The 17,694-nt window shown below is 51.5% G+C and overlaps 2 protein-coding genes across 8 annotated transcripts; one reads left to right on the top strand and one right to left on the bottom strand.

The window, feature by feature from the left end:
* Positions 1 to 493: 493 nt before the first annotated feature.
* Positions 494 to 12,400, top strand: LOC122391065 (transmembrane protein 59-like). Its single transcript, XM_043384615.1, has 8 exons — positions 494 to 521; positions 2,276 to 2,504; positions 4,112 to 4,226; positions 5,069 to 5,148; positions 7,808 to 7,970; positions 8,712 to 8,969; positions 10,215 to 10,396; positions 11,790 to 12,400. Exons 2-8 carry the CDS (start codon positions 2,283 to 2,285, stop codon positions 11,940 to 11,942), a joined length of 1,173 nt encoding a protein of 390 aa, XP_043240550.1. The 5' UTR covers positions 494 to 521; positions 2,276 to 2,282; the 3' UTR covers positions 11,943 to 12,400.
* On the bottom strand, positions 12,376 to 17,472 carry LOC122391067 (homologous-pairing protein 2 homolog). 7 transcript variants are annotated; one of them, XM_043384676.1, is made up of 5 exons: positions 17,429 to 17,472; positions 14,325 to 14,504; positions 13,866 to 13,972; positions 13,595 to 13,715; positions 12,376 to 13,223 (listed from the first exon to the last, which is right to left on the bottom strand). In XM_043384676.1, the coding sequence occupies exons 2-5, from the start codon at positions 14,463 to 14,465 to the stop codon at positions 12,969 to 12,971; spliced, it is 624 nt and encodes a 207-aa protein (XP_043240611.1). In that variant the 5' UTR covers positions 14,466 to 14,504; positions 17,429 to 17,472; the 3' UTR covers positions 12,376 to 12,968. The 7 variants fall into 7 exon arrangements, with proteins under 7 accessions (XP_043240611.1, XP_043240589.1, XP_043240566.1 ...); XM_043384654.1 differs by lacking the exon at positions 17,429 to 17,472 and adding an exon at positions 17,138 to 17,428; XM_043384631.1 differs by lacking the exon at positions 17,429 to 17,472 and adding an exon at positions 17,147 to 17,400.
* Positions 17,473 to 17,694: the final 222 nt, after the last annotated feature.

Raw genomic sequence — 17,694 nt, 5'->3', positions numbered from 1 at the left:
GTTTCTGCGCTGTAGGTTCTTATGAAAGGTGGCCGCGCCGTCGTATTGGTCGGTATCGCTCGGGGGGGGGGGGGGGGGCGGCTGGGGGCCGCCGCGGCCGCACCGACAACAGAGAGTGTTGTGACGGCGACCGTCGCAGTAGGAGGGCCCCGGCAGCGGTGAGTCGAACAACAGATTAGATGGGCTGGGAGACGGGTAGTGCTGAGGTGATGACCGCTTAATCAGGCTCATCCCATTCAATAAATAGCTGTATGAAGAGTTGAAGCTGCTGCCAGTGTTGCGTTACGTAATGCTTTATTCCCATGCTGAAGTGGAATGCTCTGGAAAAGTGTTTTTTTTTCTGCAGGGTAATAGTCATGATGTGGCAGTAGTTTTCATATTTTTAGATGTGCCACTAACTTTCGCATGACTTGATGGGCTTTTCTGAGTGTTATTGGCTATTGCTGATACCTACTGGTCATTGATGCAGAATGACGTTGTTTATTGTTTACGGTTTCATCAACGTGCCTTTCAAGTTTCAAGTAAGTCTTCGAGGAGAATACAAACGGATTGACGAAAAGGCCAAATCTTAAAATGAACACTACACTCAGGATTGGGAGTCTTCGGAGTGGAAAGGCTTCCCTTTGTGCCATTGGATAGTTCAGTTGATATAACGTGAGATGTATTCATGATAACGCCATGTCGCCGTTACCCGATGTGTGCGCTGCGCATACGGTAGGTACTAGGTACCCTTCCGTTCTCATTACTGGGTGCGGTGTCAGTGTGGGTACAGCAGCGGAAGCTGCCGCCTTCCTGGGTGTGTGCGCCACCCGCCGCGCCGGCCCCGCGGCCCGGTACGACCCGTGGCCGGCATCAGCGCCGGCCGGCCGATCGCCCCGATATCCACTATCGCCGCTGACCAGTGTCCAGCGCTCGTATCTGGTGCAGCACCGCGCTTTCCCTTCTCTGAAAACACGGAAACAACCCAGCGGCCCGGATATTTTACACGTTTTGATTTCCTTTCGTGTGTTTCCTGTGTAGTTGAACGCTCGCGAAGGTCGTTTTCAGGTATCTTTAGGGTAAGACAACTACTAAGTGACACTGACGTTCAGCGTTTACGAGAAAAAGTTTGTGATTTAAGTGACGTTTAACGGACATTCGTGGTATTTTCTTTGTTCTTTCGCGTCACTACATCCATGTTTGATTATGTGTTATCGGGCAGTGGCGCCTTCGCCCTACTACAAGGCTGCGATATTTTGCGCAGCTCAGGTGTCCGGTCGCCGGACCCCCTCCCCGACCTACCCCTCAGCCCTGCCAGCTTGACGATCAATATTTGAGTTGGCAGTCGCCGTTGTGTGGGCCCGGCCGCTTAAAGGTCATTTTGCGTGTAGCACAGTCCCGCTTTGACATTTATGATTGCCACATATCGATAGGAAATGGCCCCTTATTTGCACACACTTTCTTTGTTTTGAATTGGTACTTGGTAGCCCTCACTCCATTGTTTTACTGCCAGCAGAACAGTGAAGGAAAAAGAACAATGACATTTCCATGACTATATTTCTCTCGTCTTTGCTCCGTCTCTGATCTACACAGTTCGTACTGCTTAGTGGACACGGATAGGCACATTTCCGGGGGCAGTTGATAATATGTTAGACAGCTCTCCGCGGGGCGAGAATTGAGCGATGTCAGCGGACGCAGCCTTGACACTTCCCTATGACTATCCAGTACTTATTAGGTAGTTACTAATATTGCGCTTACTTCCTGATCTCTTACAGCGGTACCGTGTCATTGACGTCTGCTGAAAGCACCCTTTGTCACGACAACATCTCGTTCACGTCTAATAAGCGCCCTGTCCGGGGCTTGTTACGACCTCTCCGTGACCTGGGTTCTGCTCCGTGTCACCGGGTCTCTGGCGCCACTGGAGCGTGGGTACATAGTTCTAATGGGGTGGGTCGTGGGACCCGAGGGCGTTTGTCGTCCCCCGCAGCTACATATTACATTAGTGTTTCCCGTTTCCGACTAACGGGCATGTGCTACCAAGACGGCTGACTAGCGAGGCTTTAGCGCAGTTCCACGTCAACACTGAAGTGCGATATTCGTTGTATGCTCAGTGAGTCAGCTATCTGTTCAGTCCTCTGTCTGTCCGACACGTCATTCAGTAACTCGTGAGATGACTTTTCATCGGTGTCACTGCTCTCCCAACCCCTGCCCATCCCCCTCGGACACAAAGACTCCGCCACATGACCATATGTGTGCCCGGTCCGTCACCACCTCCCCGGCCGCCCTCTGTCCGCAGACTAACGATGCGCGTGGCGGCTGCGGTGCTGCTGCTGGCTGGCGCCGGCTCGGCCCAGGTGCTGTTCTCGCTGCAGCGGCTGGGCGACCCGCGCGCCCTGCTCCAGCTGCCCCCCATCACCCTGGTGCGCGACCCGACGCCGTCCGCCGAGACAGAGCCCCAGCTCGGCTACAAACAGCAGGTCGAACAGCGGAACGCCGAGTGCTACCAGCAGTGCGCCAAAGAGTTTGTGAGTACCCGACACCGATACTATTGTTGCCGACGTTGGCGCTGGAAATGCGTATTTAATTGCGTCCCAGTTTTATGGATTATGGAGCTCCACTATTATTTTCGTTTTGGGTCGGTTTAAATTCAATGTTTCCTATCAGCGTGCAGATGTGATGCAATTTTGATGAATTTTGCCCGAAGACCCGCAATTAATTTCTCCTATGGGTTGGAAGTGTACACAGTTTTCATGCAGAAGCGGAATGGAAAGTCTGCGCTCTATACCAGTATATAATAAGCTCCAACGCTCCCTCTGTCCAATTGTGTGCTGAGTGACACGGCGTCTGCTGTTGTCACCGGTGCTGTTATCGTCTGGCGAACTGCTCCGTGTTTTTCGAACAACAGCCCCTCGAGCACGCACTGTGCGCTGATAACATCACTGAAGAGCGGACCGAATCACGTACCCCGCGTGTCTCAGTGCCAGGCGTCTTTGTGGACACTAAATGGCCATAGCAGTCGACGCTCCCAAAGCACCAATAAACATAACAATAGGACGGCTCTACTCTACATAGTATCATTTCTCAGTCCGTGGTACTCGTATTACGGTCATTCGTATGGCCCGATTTCGGCTGCACGGCCTGTGGTGCGGAGCCTCCCGTCCCCAGGTGCGCCGCGGCGTTGCTGGCGGCAGCGGCGTCGGCTTGTGTCGCAGTACAGACGTGGTCGATTGTTGGCAGCCGGCCGTGGCCGTCGCCGCAGTGTCGGACGACGTAACTGTGTGACCCGGCGTGCCGGCGGGTCACGAGGCGGGCGCGACCGGGCGGACGGCGTGACGCCCGGTCAGGGACGGTACAGGAGGACGGCGTGTCTCACATGGGGTCACGGCACGTGACGCCCGGTCAGGGGCGAGCACAGGAGGCGGCGTGTGTCACAAGGGGTCACGGCACGTCCCTTTGACAGAGGAAGGGTGGCCTGCCGGATAAGGCCCAGTAGCCCCATAGCCACGGACATAACTCGTGGCGCTGGGTCACAGTTTCGGTGAGCCAAGGTGGGGAGGGGACGCACGGTCAGCGCCGGCCGCTGCCCGCCGTGACGGCTGCTGTGGTAGGTCATGACGCCAGCTACCGGTGACTCCCTGTGGGTTAGGCTGGAGATGACGGGTCCGTTGGCCTCTGCAGGGGTTAGGTATGTTGAACATGGACGGGAAACGAGACGATACATGGCATCTGCAGTGCTATCTGGCCGTCCCTGATGGGAGAAACGGCACGCTCTACGTTATGCATACCTTACATATACCTACCTCTAACCAACGACCGTTGCATGGTTTCTGTGTTTTGGTAACTACCGTGCGGCACGGCATTGACCTGCAGAGCGTGCAAACAGTCTGCACTATTGATGTGGAGGACGAAATGTGCTGCAAACGCCGGCGCCACCGCTGGCAGTCACCCTGAGTTGTCGCTGTTTTGTCGGTCATTGCCTGCCGATGTGTCCCCCTCACCCTCACCCCCGGCTACATTGACCGGGTTGGGTCGCTGTGGCTGACGTGTATCGTCCTCTCTCCGTCCCAGGCGACCGTCGCTGATGTCCCGTCCTGTCCCGCGTCACTGACGCCCCTTCCCGCCTCCTTCCCAGGCGAACGCAGCGGGCTCGGCGGCTGCCTGCGAGCGCGGCTGTCGCCTGTTTGCACTGGGAGAGGCCAACGAACCACAGCTGAGCGCCGGCGAGCACCGCGACAAGTGCGCTAAAGGTGAGCTCACATCGAGCCGCAACTGAGGGCCGGCGAGCACCGGCACAAGTGCGCTAAAGGTGAGTTTACATCGGGCCGAACGGTGACTAAGCACGGTGGCCAGTGCGCCAAATGTGAGCTCACGGCTCACATTATATTAACCTACCACACATTCACATCGCTCTTTGCCGTACAACTCCGGGGATCTGTCGCTTTCCGTTCCTTCAGCCGTGCACAGTCCACCGTATCCGATAGAGCCACCTTTCACCGGCGGCTCGTACGGCTGTGCCGGGGTGCAGAGACCGGCCAGTTAGCACTGCCGTCGGCCGTGCGTGACGTCAGCACGTAGCCCGGTTCGTGGCGCCGCCGTCACGATTGTGACGCAGGCGTGAGTGACGGTTGGTAGCAGTCACCACTCTTCTAACATGGCAAACCGATGCGAAGGCCGGTCTCTGAAGAAAAGTGAAAACAGCGCGCTAAAGCGTAAAGCTTACGCCTAACCTCTCACTCCACGAAGAAACACTTCTGCAACTTTAATTAAAGGCAGCTGAAGTTAGCAGGCATAAATAACGTCCACATCACTTTTCTATGTGGCATAATCTACATGTGAAAGATATCAACATGCTGGACTAGCGCATCACGCGTAATGTATATGGATCACGGCTGGCTGTTGAGGCACGTCTGTACGGGAGGCGCTGACTGCTTGGCTCCTGACTTGGGCCTGACTGTCTGGGGAGTTCTACAAAGGGAGTCGTGAGAGTCGTGCCTAGAGTTGTGTACAGGGGGCGGCGACTAGCTGCTGTGTTGTATGTGGTCTGTACCGTGCCTGCAACACCGCGACTGTGCCTGTGTCTATGTTGCAGACTGCGCCACCGCCTACCCAGTGCCGGTGGAGCAGCACTCGTGTCAGAGCGGCTGCCACCACCAGCGGCCCAAACAGCAGGTGGGTGCCACACCCCATATACCTCCCTGCTCCCGTCCCATTCGGTCTCACAGTGACCCGTGGTCCGCTGTACCACGGGGTTAGCGCCGGGGAACCCCTGACACTCGGCTGAACCGGGTCCGACGGTAGGGCGACAAGTGAGTCAGATCTGGACGGACGGCATGTCAGGACGTGCAATAGGCAAGTCTTGTTTGAACGCTCAGTCTAAAATTTAGCAGGCGAGGTACTCACTTTGCTTGTGGGAAATTTGGTTACCCTCTCCCACTTCCACACCTCTCTGTATCTGTCTCTGTCTGTCTCTGTCTGTCTCTGTCTGTCTGTATCTGTCTCTGTCTGTCTCTGTCTCTGTCTCTGTCTCTGTCTCTGTCTCTGTCTCTGTCTCTGTCTCTGTCTCTCTCTCTCTGTCTCTCTGTCTCTCTCTCTCTGTCTCTCTCTCTCTCTCTCTCTCTCTCTCTCTCTCTCTCTCTCTCTCTCTCTCTCTCTCTCTCTCTCTCTCTCTCTCTCTCTCTCTCTCTCTCTCTCTCTCTCTCTCTCTCTCTCTCTCTCTATCTCTATCTATCTCTATCTCTATCTCTATCTCTATCTCTATCTCTATCTCTATCTCTATCTCTATCTCTATCTCTATCTCTATCTCTATCTCTATCTCTATCTCTATCTCTATCTCTATCTCTATCTCTATCTCTATCTCTATCTCTATCTCTATCTCTATCTCTATCTCTATCTCTATCTCTATCTCTATCTCTCTCTCTCTCTCTCTCTCTATCTCTCTATCTCTCTATCTCTCTATCTCTCTATCTCTCTATCTCTCTATCTCTCTATCTCTCTATCTCTCTATCTCTATCTCTCTATCTCTCTATCTCTCTATCTCTCTATCTCTCTATCTCTCTATCTCTCTATCTCTCTATCTCTCTATCTCTCTATCTCTCTATCTCTCTATCTCTCTATCTCTCTATCTCTCTATCTCTCTATCTCTCTATCTCTCTATCTCTCTATCTCTCCTCTCTCTCTCTCTCTCTCTCTCTCTCTCTCTCTCTCTCTCTCTCTCTCTCTCTCTCTCTCTCTCTCTCTCTCTCTCTCTCTCTCTCTCTGTCTCTCTATCTCTCTATCTCTCTATCTCTCTATCTCTATCTCTCCTCTCTCTCTCTCTCTCTCTCTCTCTCTCTCTCTCTCTCTCTCTCTCTCCCCGCTCCTTCCTCTCGCCCTCATCCTCGTCTCATTCGCCTCTCTTCCCTCTACCTCATGTCCCCGGCATATGCGTGTTCCTGTCGCCCCTTCCTCGGTTAAGTTTTAGGGCAGCTGTGGGCTGGGTTGTCGCTCAGGTACTATCTGTAACCACCCTACGCCACATGGCTTCCCGGGGACTGGGGACGGGGAGCGAGCGGAGCCCCAGGGGTGCGGTAAGGCACATTAGTTATTGATCGGCCGGGCTGGGCGGCTGTCCGGCGGGCCGGGACGGACGGTTTTCGGCGCTCCCGGTACCGCCGCGGTCCGTGACGCCGGTCACACACGGGATATGGCACAGCTGAGGGGAATTTTTGTACCGCATTATTACCTGCACTGGAAAATGGTTCGGTGGTGGCCAGAAAGGCGTTATTAAGTGATGCGAATTCTGTACCCACGGCTCGTGCAGGGCTCTGAATTAACCCGCGCCCCAGTGTCAGTCTGGATTTTCCACGACCTGGTGTGTGTGTGTGGGGGGGGGTGTTTGAACACCCCCCCCCCCCCACTAACTCGGCTCCTAGGCATCGTAGAAAGAAACGGAAAAAGCAATGGAAAGCTCGTCAAAATCATTACGAATTTACTTCAGTCATTTTTTACCTCAGGTCAATATTGAGGTCACCAGAGGTCAATGAAAAAAATGTTTTGAAAATGTCACTTTTTTCAATCATCTGCGTTATTTCATAAAATAATGAAGTGAGAGTAAAATCCAACTAGGTGAGAAGAGCCAATATAACTGGCGACAGGGCACAAATGTAGGATTTGTGTTTATGTCATTATTCGTGGTCCTGAGGTCCAATACACCAATACCTGCCTATGCAGTACCGTTCAGACCAGATGACCTGATATGACCTTGAAAGGTCAAGATCATGAAATAGTCTTGTAACCGCCTCTCCTTTTATAAAAACACATCTAACACAACTTATCAACGTTTCCTAGCCAGTAGCTATGGCACATCGTAGATACCGCCTTTTCCCCATAGGTTTATAATGGAGGCACCCAAAGAATGACCTGACCCGAGGTTACCGATATCAAAATTCCGAGATATGCGAATTGTAGGTACCAATGAGTTATTGAAGTCCTGAAAGTTTCAAAACTTTCTGTCAACCACTATGGCCGTGGCTGGACCCCAAAGTTTTTTTGGAGGTTGGGTCACTTCGATTGACCTGGTGACCTGACCTGAGGTGACCTGGGTCTAAATTTTTCAGTGAAGGTGGGGAGAGGATGCCCGGTAAGGTATACCAAAAAAACCGCAGGGGGGCGGTGTTCAAACACCCCCACACACTTGGGCGCGGGTTAAATCTCGGAACACCCGTCTGCCGATTCGTGCTTTTTGTAACTGCAGGGTTGTTCTGAAGCTCTCTCTCTCTCTCTGTGTCCGACCTTCTGCACACTGTCTCCGTCGCTCCTCCCTGACGTTCCGCCGCGCCGCCCGGTCCAGGACGAGGATGGCGCGCCGGTCGTCATGTCCGTGGTCAGGAAGTACTCGTTCGAGTCGGAAGACGGCCAGCAGGTTCAGCGCTCCCAGTCGTCGGTACTGGTCCACGACGGAGACCAGATGCACGTCATCGAGGGGCCGGCGCGTGTCACCGTGTCACAGCGAGGTCAGTAGGGGTCACCGTGTCACAGCGAGGTCAGTAGGGGTCACAGTCTCACGGCGAGGTCAGTACGGGAGGGTCACCGTGTCACAGCGAGGTCAGTACGGGAAGGGGGTCACCGTTTCACAGCAAGTTCAGTTTGGGAGAGGGTGGGTCAGTTGGTGGGGGTCGTAGTTGGAAATGTGTTCCACTTTCCCGGAGTGTTATCTGGTAACTTGTGATGCCTTGGTAGAAGACATTTATGTAATCTATTGCGGTGGTTAGATGATCTTTGCTTATATCTTACTGAATGATCTGATAAGATAATCAGCTGACATACGGGTACCTGAACGTTGTCAGTGCCTGTCAAGATATTTTATCAACAACACAGTAATAGCCCCGATAACCGATTGAAATGTTTGAAAGCGGAGATAAGTTATCATTTACGCTTGACGCTACTTTGCCTCAACTGCTCTGAAAGCGTGGTAACTTGTGTTCTTGTCAGATAGATAAAATCGGTGAACCATAGCTGCGGCTTACCGAGACTGATTGGTGTCTAGATAGATGCATACGTCACCATCGTTTTCTTGGATTATACGCGCTTGTAGGAATTTTGTTCTCCTAACTATAACGCTAATCTACCATAGTATTTTAGCGCATTTTACCTCGGTAACTATAAAGCTGGCTTGACTCACCAATCTGCTGTCGGCTCCACGAGTGTCGCTGCTCTGACCCAGCCCCCCCCCCTCCCGTCCTCCTCCCCGGCAGGCCCGATGACGGGCGACGGTCCGTTCCCGAGCATGCTGGACGGCATGCTGGACCGTATGCGGCAGACGATGCAGCACATGCTGCAGGGCATCAGCGGCCAGCCGGACACTGAGGAGCGCCAGCAGCAGGGTCAGGAGCAGCCGAAGCAGGCTCAGGAGGCTCAGGAGCGGCAGGAGCAGGCGCTGGTCGAGCAGAGGATGGAGCAGGCCGAGCAGCAGCTGCGCGACCGGCTCGCGCAGGCCCACCGCGACATGTTCGGTAAGTGGGTGAGGGGAAGGGGGCTCTCACAGGCGCACTGACCGGGCCATGTTTGGTAGGTAGGGGACAGGGGAGGGTTCAGAGGGCCAAAACAGGCTCTCAAAAACTCACCGGAATATGTTCGGTAGGTGGAGGACAGGGAGGGTTTCGTGGGGCCGGGACCGGCTCTCGCAGGCGCACCGGGATATGTCCAGTAGCCGGGGTAGGGGAAGCGCTGAACATTGGGCGCGGTGACCCACTGGATACTTAGTGACGGTTGGGAAAGGAAGGCGCCTTTGTTAGTTAGTTGCATATCTGCTTTCGGCAATCAATCCCATTTTCACAGATGCTTACAACTGACCATTTTCACAGATGCTTACAATTATTACTAATAATAAATGCTGTTTCACGTGTTATACGCAACGCACACAAGAGAACAGGAAGTGGTATCTATGGCATCATGACTTATCCTGCTAGATAAGCTTCTTATAACCCAGTTTTGTATCCGGTGGTCACGAATCGATACCGCAGCGAGAGCGTTTGGTTGCGTCACTGCGCAGCGTGCTGGTTTTTCGTTTGTCACGACACAATTGGCGTCTTGTCTTTGTGTCTGTTATATAATCAGGTTGTATCGAAACAGAGTTTCACAGCTTGGGCGTCTTGTTCTGTGTGGCGTGTCGTCTGTTTTATCCTCCACCGTGTGTCCTCGTCCCGTTTCTGTCGGCTTCCTGCTCAGGATCTCTGTCCCTTTATTTCCGTAAATTACTTATTTCTGATGCACTGGCATTCGCCTCCCGGCTCTCGGGTGGTCGGCTCTGTCGTAGCCTTCACACCCTTCTGTGGACGCGAGGGTCGTGAGGTGCTCACCGCTCACTCTCTCCAGTTCTGTCGTAAATCGGCGCCAGCAGTCGCGCCCCGACCGTGACTCGTCCTCCTGCCTTTGTCCTTAGTGACGGGAGCGGCGGGGGCGGCTGTATCTGACCCTCCCCTGTCCCCCCCCCCCCGCAGTGACGGGAGCGGCTGTATCTGACCCCCCGCAGTGACGGGAGCGGCTGTATCTGACCCTCCCCCCTCCCCGCAGTGACGGGAGCGGCTGTGTCTGACCCCCCCCCCCTCCCCGCAGTGACGGGAGCGGCTGTATCTAACCCCCCTCCCCTGCCCTCCCCGCAGTGACGGGAGCGGCTGTGTCTGACCCCCCCCCCCCCCTCCCCCCTCCCCGCAGTGACGGGAGCGGCTGTACCTGACCCTCCCCTGCCCTTCCCGCAGTGACGGGAGCGGCGGCGCGGCAGCACGAGTCGAGCTGGCGGCGCGCCTGGCGCTGCACGCCCCACTACGTCATGCTGGGCGTGCTGCTGCTGGGCACGGCGCTGGTGCTCTACACCTGCTACTGCCTGATTGTGGTAGTGCGCCGCCGCCGGCGCCGCGAACTGCGCGACGAGCTCGTCCAGGCGAGTGGCTGCGGGATCAGATGGGCAGGGTAGTGATTGCTGATTATGGAAGTATTTTCGGGTAAACCGTCCGATGGTAATTACTGTTAACGCCAGATCCCTTGAGACCCTAATTTTTCGCGATTATTTTTAAAAGCGTGGCAGAATTTCAACCAAGCTCAGGACATGGCCGTTTCAAGACCTGCCGAAACTTTTACAATTTAGATATTTTGTCGCCATTTCAATATTTCAGGCACTTCTCATTGACTCGTAATGTTAAATTTCGAGCAAGATTTTCACTCGGTGTGTAGAGGCTATCATCAGTCAGTCTGTGATACGTTATGACGTCAAAGCTAAGCCCCGCCTCTGTGGTCTTGGCCTGCGGCGGTTTCGGGCCGGCGCGCGGTCACTCGCGCTGTGGCGGGGAGCGGGGACGGTCGAGCGGTGCCGAAAGCCGGCGGAGTTGTGCGTAACGTCTTGTCTGACAGTGCCCAAAGAGCGACATGATGACTGAGGAGCCATGAATGCTCAATGCGCATTGCTTGTACAATGCTGATAGGTTCGCTGATATTTGTTTTATTTTTCATAAGCTGCAAATGACGGGCTGATGGCATATACCTGACATAGTTAGGAAACATTCACCTGTATTTAAAGCCTATGGCGTTGCAGATAACGTGATAAGGGAATGTCGGATGTCATCAAGTAGTTGCTGATTTGTACATCGCTATGCAACCATCGAACAACGCAATAATTAGTTAATTGCCTTCGCTTCACATCATAAGGCTCGCTCGTATTTCAAAGTAAACATATCCTACATCGAACATCGTATTGCTTAGGAATCTTTAACGTTTGTTCGAGGCATGTGTGAGTAGTAGGTTGAGGAGTGATGGTCCTCTTGGTCCTATATACGAGAGTCAACAAGAGCTTAACATTTACTTGACCGTCTGCTGCAATTTGAATTGATACATGGCACGTGAAGCGTCAGCGAAATTCATAGTCCTTTACAGATGGCAGGGGTGTCGTTTGTACAGAGGTCGCTGGTGGGCACGGGTCAATGCCGCAGTCGTGGGCGGAGCCTTATGTCATATGACGTATGAAAGCCTCTATCCAGGATGGAAAAACAGTTAACATTACGAGTCAATGACAAGTGCCACAAATATTTAAGTGACAACAAAACGTATTTGAAGAAAAAGTTTCAGCAGGTCTTGAAACAGCTATTTCCTAAATGTGGTTGAAATTCTTCCACGCATTAAAAAATAATCGCGAAAAATTAGGGTCTCAAGGGATCTGGCGTTAACAGTAGATGAACGCATGCACAGGTATGTTGCATTCACGTATATTTCAGAGTGCAGGCAAGAACGTATGTAAATAGCACTGGTTAAGCGCCGTTGGCTGACGTCCCGCGCGTTTCCAGCACGTGGAGGTGGCCGAGGACCTGCCTCCGAAGTACTCGCTGGCGGTGGCCGAACAGGAGCCGACCAAGACCTCCGAGGTGAAGGACGCGCCGCCGGCCTACTCCAGCATCACGGCCGCCGACGCCGAGCTGCCGCCCAAGCTGGACGTCTAGGGCCGACATCTAGCGGTCGATAGCGGCACTATTAGTGCGACGGTGGCGTCGCGGCGCGTCCGAACGCATAATTTCCGTTGGCTTTCCGAGTGAAATCCCGCTGTGCATAGAGGCTACGTTCCATCATTCTGGTATTAGCGCCATGCTGTATTGTATGAGTTGTGTGTCGTGATCATATAGGGGATGGGTGAAGGGTTCATAACACGCGCTAGGTGTAAAGCAATATCCGCCCGAAAATTGTTTATTTTTGTGTGAAAGGTCTCGCTATAACTATGCGTTCTTGAGTTGAAGGGAAAGTTTTAGTGGCCTGGCCCGGGGATGTGAGGGGTCGTCTTGTGATTGTGATTTACTAGCACTAGAGGGGCGAATTCGCAGGATGCTCTCTATGGAGGTTTTTTCTGTTTGTCTGCCTTGTGCTTATTAAAACACCAAAGTTAAATACATTTATTTATTGTGAACTTGTCGCATTTTTCGGAGATCAGACAATGAGCTGGCTGTCCGCTCACAAAGCCCAACGCATTCCAGGACCGAGCGAACACGACCATTCATTCATTTGCACAGAAGTGGCGGCCTTGGAAATAGCAAGGAAAAAATAGCTAGCCGCGAAACGCGGCTATATAACTGCCACATGCCGCAACACAAACGACCACCCTTGAAAACATGAGTTCATTATCTGCTCAGATTGGCACTGACTGAGCGTTACAGGACCAGGCAGCTGACAAACCCTTGGCCCAGCCATAGGCAGTGGCGGGACAGATCTTGTCCGCTGAAAAGACCGACACTACGTAACACAATGTTATGGCAGCACAGGAATGCAACAATCAACAATACTGGAGTCATATCCAGTTGAGCCCATCAGGCGGACCCGCCTCTAGCTACCACCCTCGGCCTTGTCGCGACTGCAGACACCCAACGCCGCACAGTCACCACACCACGACGTCATCACACTGTGCGCCTCCTCACCACACCGGACATCACGTACGAACCATCACCCATAACCCCCGTCCGGGCCCCCAGCAGGCCGTGTCACTTGGGCAGCGTGACGCCGGCCTCCTCGTCCGTCTCCAGGCCGATCTCCTCCAGCAGGTCCTTCTTCTTCTTCGGGTAGCCCTCCATGATGGCGTCCACGATGTCTGTGGCGATGCGTTTTCGCTTCCTCCACTCGGTGACCAGCCGGCGGTGACGCTCCTGGACGCGCCGCCGCTCGTCGGCCGTCACATTGCCCGACAGACGCTTCAGCGCGGCCAGCTTCCCGGTCCGACTGGCCACGTCCTGTTCACACTGCGGAGAACCGGACGGGCAGGGAAGGGGTGTCATCGGGCCGTCCTGATCACACCGGGCGGGTTACTTCAAGAGGTACGTCATCGGCGCTGTCCTGATCACAACGGGCGGACGTGGGAGGGACGTGATTGGGTCCCATTGGTCGCTGAGGACGCACAGTTTGCACTTCTGGCGGGTGTTCTAACAATGTTAAGCTGGTGTCTACTTTACTCGACAATCGAGATATTACAAAACACTTCTCCTTTCTACAAGAAGCGTTAGTGAATAGACATGATATTTAGGCAATTTTATAGCCTCAATAGCCCCAAATCTGTTGACGTATGTACTTCAATCGCCGATGAACTGAGCGCCCTCAGTGTCCGGCGACCCACCTGTTTGAGCTCTCGTTTGGCCTGCTCCGACGTCAGGCTGTTGGTGGTGGCCTTCAGTCTGGCCTCCAGCTCCCGTGCCGCCACGGCCTCCTCGGTCAGTTGGGCGGTCAGCTCGGCGATCCTGCGGGGAGACGAGTCGTCGTACTCTGTCTCTGAGTACAGGCCAGTTTATGACAAGTTTGTAAGCACATTATCCGGTGTATGATGAGCTTCACAAAACTGATTGGTATGAAACATTAGATATTAGAAAAATAAGTTTGGTTTGCCTTACTTTGCATCCATGCCTTTAATTTCAGCCTCCTCGGCTTTGGGGAACAGCTCCTGGTTCACAACATACACCTTCTGCTTCCCATACACCTTTTCCATGACCTTCTTCTCCTGAGGGCAAGAAAGAATCAAACAGTGGTTGGGGTGAAACTAGAGAGCACAGATGAAATGAGGACATTTTAATGGACATCACGTCACAGAAAAGTGTATGAACACTTGAACAGCATGCACTAAATGTAAAGGACTTTGAATGTCATTTGTAAAATCTTGTATGTATATCTTAATAAATTAATGACATTCTGGGGATCAATGATCTTCATACCTTGTGCAAAAAAATTTAACAGGCAAAAAAAGATGAGCACAAGCAAGATGTAACACATTGCACACCAACGTCAGGTTGCACCAGACTCCAGAGTTAGACAGAGCTTGTTTTTTTAAGCGAAATACAAAATTGATGACCTACCTCAACCAAAGCATCCAAACTCTTCTGAACAGCAGTTTTCCCATATTCTTTGTGAAGGTTCATGTGTATATCAGTTACACTATATGGACGGTTTTGATCATGGAGATACTTAAATACTGATGATGACGTCTTGTCAGCCATACTTAGAATTATCACTAGTTAACGCAGTGAAAATAAAATCTGAAAATGAGCGCAACAGTCAGAGGGAACTAGGAAAAACAAGCATTTGATTTTTTCCAATATAACCATTACATTATCATGCAATTTAACAATAAAATAAGGTAGGAGAGAGTGGGGAAAGAGGCCCAGGGTTTTACTATGTCATATATAATTCGAAAATGACGATCGGAAAGCAAAAACTTGGAGTTTCAACGGAAGCCGACATCATTTTTCTCCAAAAATATCACACTTTCGTGCCTGCAATATGATAACGTTTTTTGCTATTAAGCATTTTCCTGAAGAAGTGAAATGGGGCATCTTACCCTACAGGGTGGGAAAGACGCCCCCTGGCGTTGGGGAAGATGCCCCCTGCACTATAAATGATTTATTTTAATGATTATTAATGATTTATTTATAAATGATTAGGGCATAAATGGGCACGTGAATCGCCTGAACGAATCAGTAGTCCCTTCGAGCCTGCAGTAGACACCAAACGTCATTGTAAGGGCCCTCAAAAGTAGTCGTAAGGGGCTTCAGAGGTCATCGTTAGGACCATCATAGTCCAGCGCGGCTAAACAAGCCTCCGTGGTGGCGTTCAGAGACCACTGTGGGGCCCTTATAGGTCTTAATGATGCTTGAGGGCCCTCGAGCCCATCGTGGGGACCTCAGATGCCAGCGCGGCCCGCGGAGCCAACGTGGGAGCCCTCAAAGGATGTCGTGAGGGGCCCTGGAGCCAATAATGGGGCCCACAGAGGCCGTCGTGTGAGGGCTCTGAGTCAGATGCCGCCCAAAAAGTCGCTGTGTGGGCCGAGAGACCGGCATGGGGATCACCCGACCGTACTGGACTCTCAATATTCCCAGATCGACTTTTGTCTCTCATCACAAGTATGTAATAAATGATTTGACGGGCTGCTTGAAGGACAGCCTACGGATTTAGGGGGCGTCTTTCCCCACCAGGACAGGGGGCATCTTACCCCAATGTACCGAAGTAACATTAAATCAGTACAATTTGTTAGCCATAAAACTACACCCTGAAACAAACTGCGTGAGAGCCCAAATTCCACGCCACGTGCATTGCCCGGGATTCGGGAATGCCCAAGATTCCTATAGATCAAGATTCTTACCGATACTATGGATGGAATGCCTACGTTCTACAACTCATAAAACATTTAATCTGTAAACACTATCACTATGCTGCACTGCTGAGTGCTGACGCTTCTACCGCTTTTGCCAATGTACTAGGGTTGACTATTAAGTAATGGAAGTGCCTTAAGCAATTAAACGTTTTTGCACGTGCACATGTTTTCTTGGTGTCATTTCATGCGCCGATGTTTTTTTCTATCCAATGGTGAAGACCACATGTCCTTAGCTACTTCTGGCTCCAAGCTATCGTCGTTTTCCCAAGAGACCACCCGAACCTGCGGCGCACCATGAAAAAGGAGTCTGACAATGGCCAAAATCGCGCGCCAAGCGCCAGCGCGAGGTCATCAGAGCATATTGGCTTATTGTTATGGCTACACAATGGACAATTTCTATATTTTCATCAAAACAATACACATTGGCACGATAAATGACAGCATACACTACTCCACATAATCGCCTTCAAGCATCACACACCATTCCAGCCTCGTCTTGACCCACTCCTGGAACGCCGACAGAAGACTGATCGGCGCTTTCTTTCTCAAACCGATGAAACCACCGACATATCGTCTGTGGGGAGGCTGCGTCGCTCCATACACTTAGAAAATAAATTTTCTGATATTGGTAGGCCTTTTCCCTACGACAAACTGAGCTCTATATGACCTTGCACTCGGCGCTGGCGCGCGGCTTTGGCCATTGCCAGGTGGTGCGCCACAGGTTCGGGAGGTCTCTTGGGGAAACGACGATAGCTTATAGCAAAAAGTAGCTAGGGACATGTGGTCTTCACCATTGGATAGAAAAAAGATTGGCGCATGAAATGACACCTAAATAATGTGTGCACGTGCAAACCCGTTTAATTGCTTAAGGCACTTCCATTACTTAATAGTCAACCCTAGTAACGGAAGTCAGCAGGGATTCAGCAGGGGTTCCACTTTCCAGTTCAGCAGGGATCGACGGCCCCTACGATTTCGCTGAATTTTGGTGGAAAGGTGCAGAATGGTGTCCTCTATCAAAAATCTGGTGAAAATCCTAGTGCCAAAATGCGGGGCCACAAATCCCAAAAAAAGTATGCCCTCAGGGCACAATCGAAGAACTTTGAAAACCCCGAAAACCCTACTTCTAGCCGTCAGAACACCCTACTCACTCACTCACTCACTGACTAATTCTATCATCCACTCATTCAACCACTCACTCGCTCACTCAATCACTCACTCACTCAATCACTCGCACACATGCTGCACAGTGCACACACACATACTGTACAATGCACACACACACATACTGTACAATGCACACACACACATAGGATTTTCTAAGCAATTTGCACACATATATAGGCTCTTTCATTCTACCATCTTTTCACGTATTTGTTCACATACCAGATTCCTACCATTCAAATAGACTGGGATCATTCATGTCATCTACTGTCTGTCATTTGTTATAATCACTGCGAACGACCGTGTTTTTGCTTGTGAATCGAAGTGCGTGTATATTTGTTAATATTCATAACTCACTGTATGTACCATTCCGCAACTAGGAGGAAGATCTATTCACTGAGCAGGCTTTGTGTGATGTTTAAAAAACTATGAAATGATTGTTTACTTCAGACCTGACGATGTGCTATGCACGAAACAGTTCAAGTTGTCTCATTTTCTTGGCCCTATTTTGAATACAATTATTAGCATGAGGCTTAGGGTTTTCATTGCATTTATATATATAATCATGAGCCTTAAAACCGCGCTTTCTTTCATCCGTCAAAACAGCTAAAAATGACGTCATTCGAAAGAGGACAAAATTTTACGTACAACGGTACCTTTCGCCAAGGCCCTTTACATTCGATCCAAGGCCCTATATAGAAGGTATGCTCATTAGGCCGAAGCAGCGATTTCCGTGACGTCACTGGTACGAAGGGTCGGACGGCTGTAATGCAATCCTATGGAAAATGACCCAACTTTAGGGCTCTCCCACATAGCTGCCAACCTCGACACTAAAGTAAAAGTTATATCACATAAAAGCTCAAATCAAGACGAACAAGAAATCTATCTGACGTTTTTACGTATTACTAACGGCT

Source organism: Amphibalanus amphitrite, unplaced genomic scaffold (genome assembly GCF_019059575.1).
Source record: "Amphibalanus amphitrite isolate SeventyFive unplaced genomic scaffold, NRLGWU_Aamphi_draft 000021F_arrow, whole genome shotgun sequence".
Taxonomy (NCBI): domain Eukaryota; kingdom Metazoa; phylum Arthropoda; class Thecostraca; order Balanomorpha; family Balanidae; genus Amphibalanus; species Amphibalanus amphitrite.
This window is presented reverse-complemented; position numbering and strand designations above follow the sequence as displayed.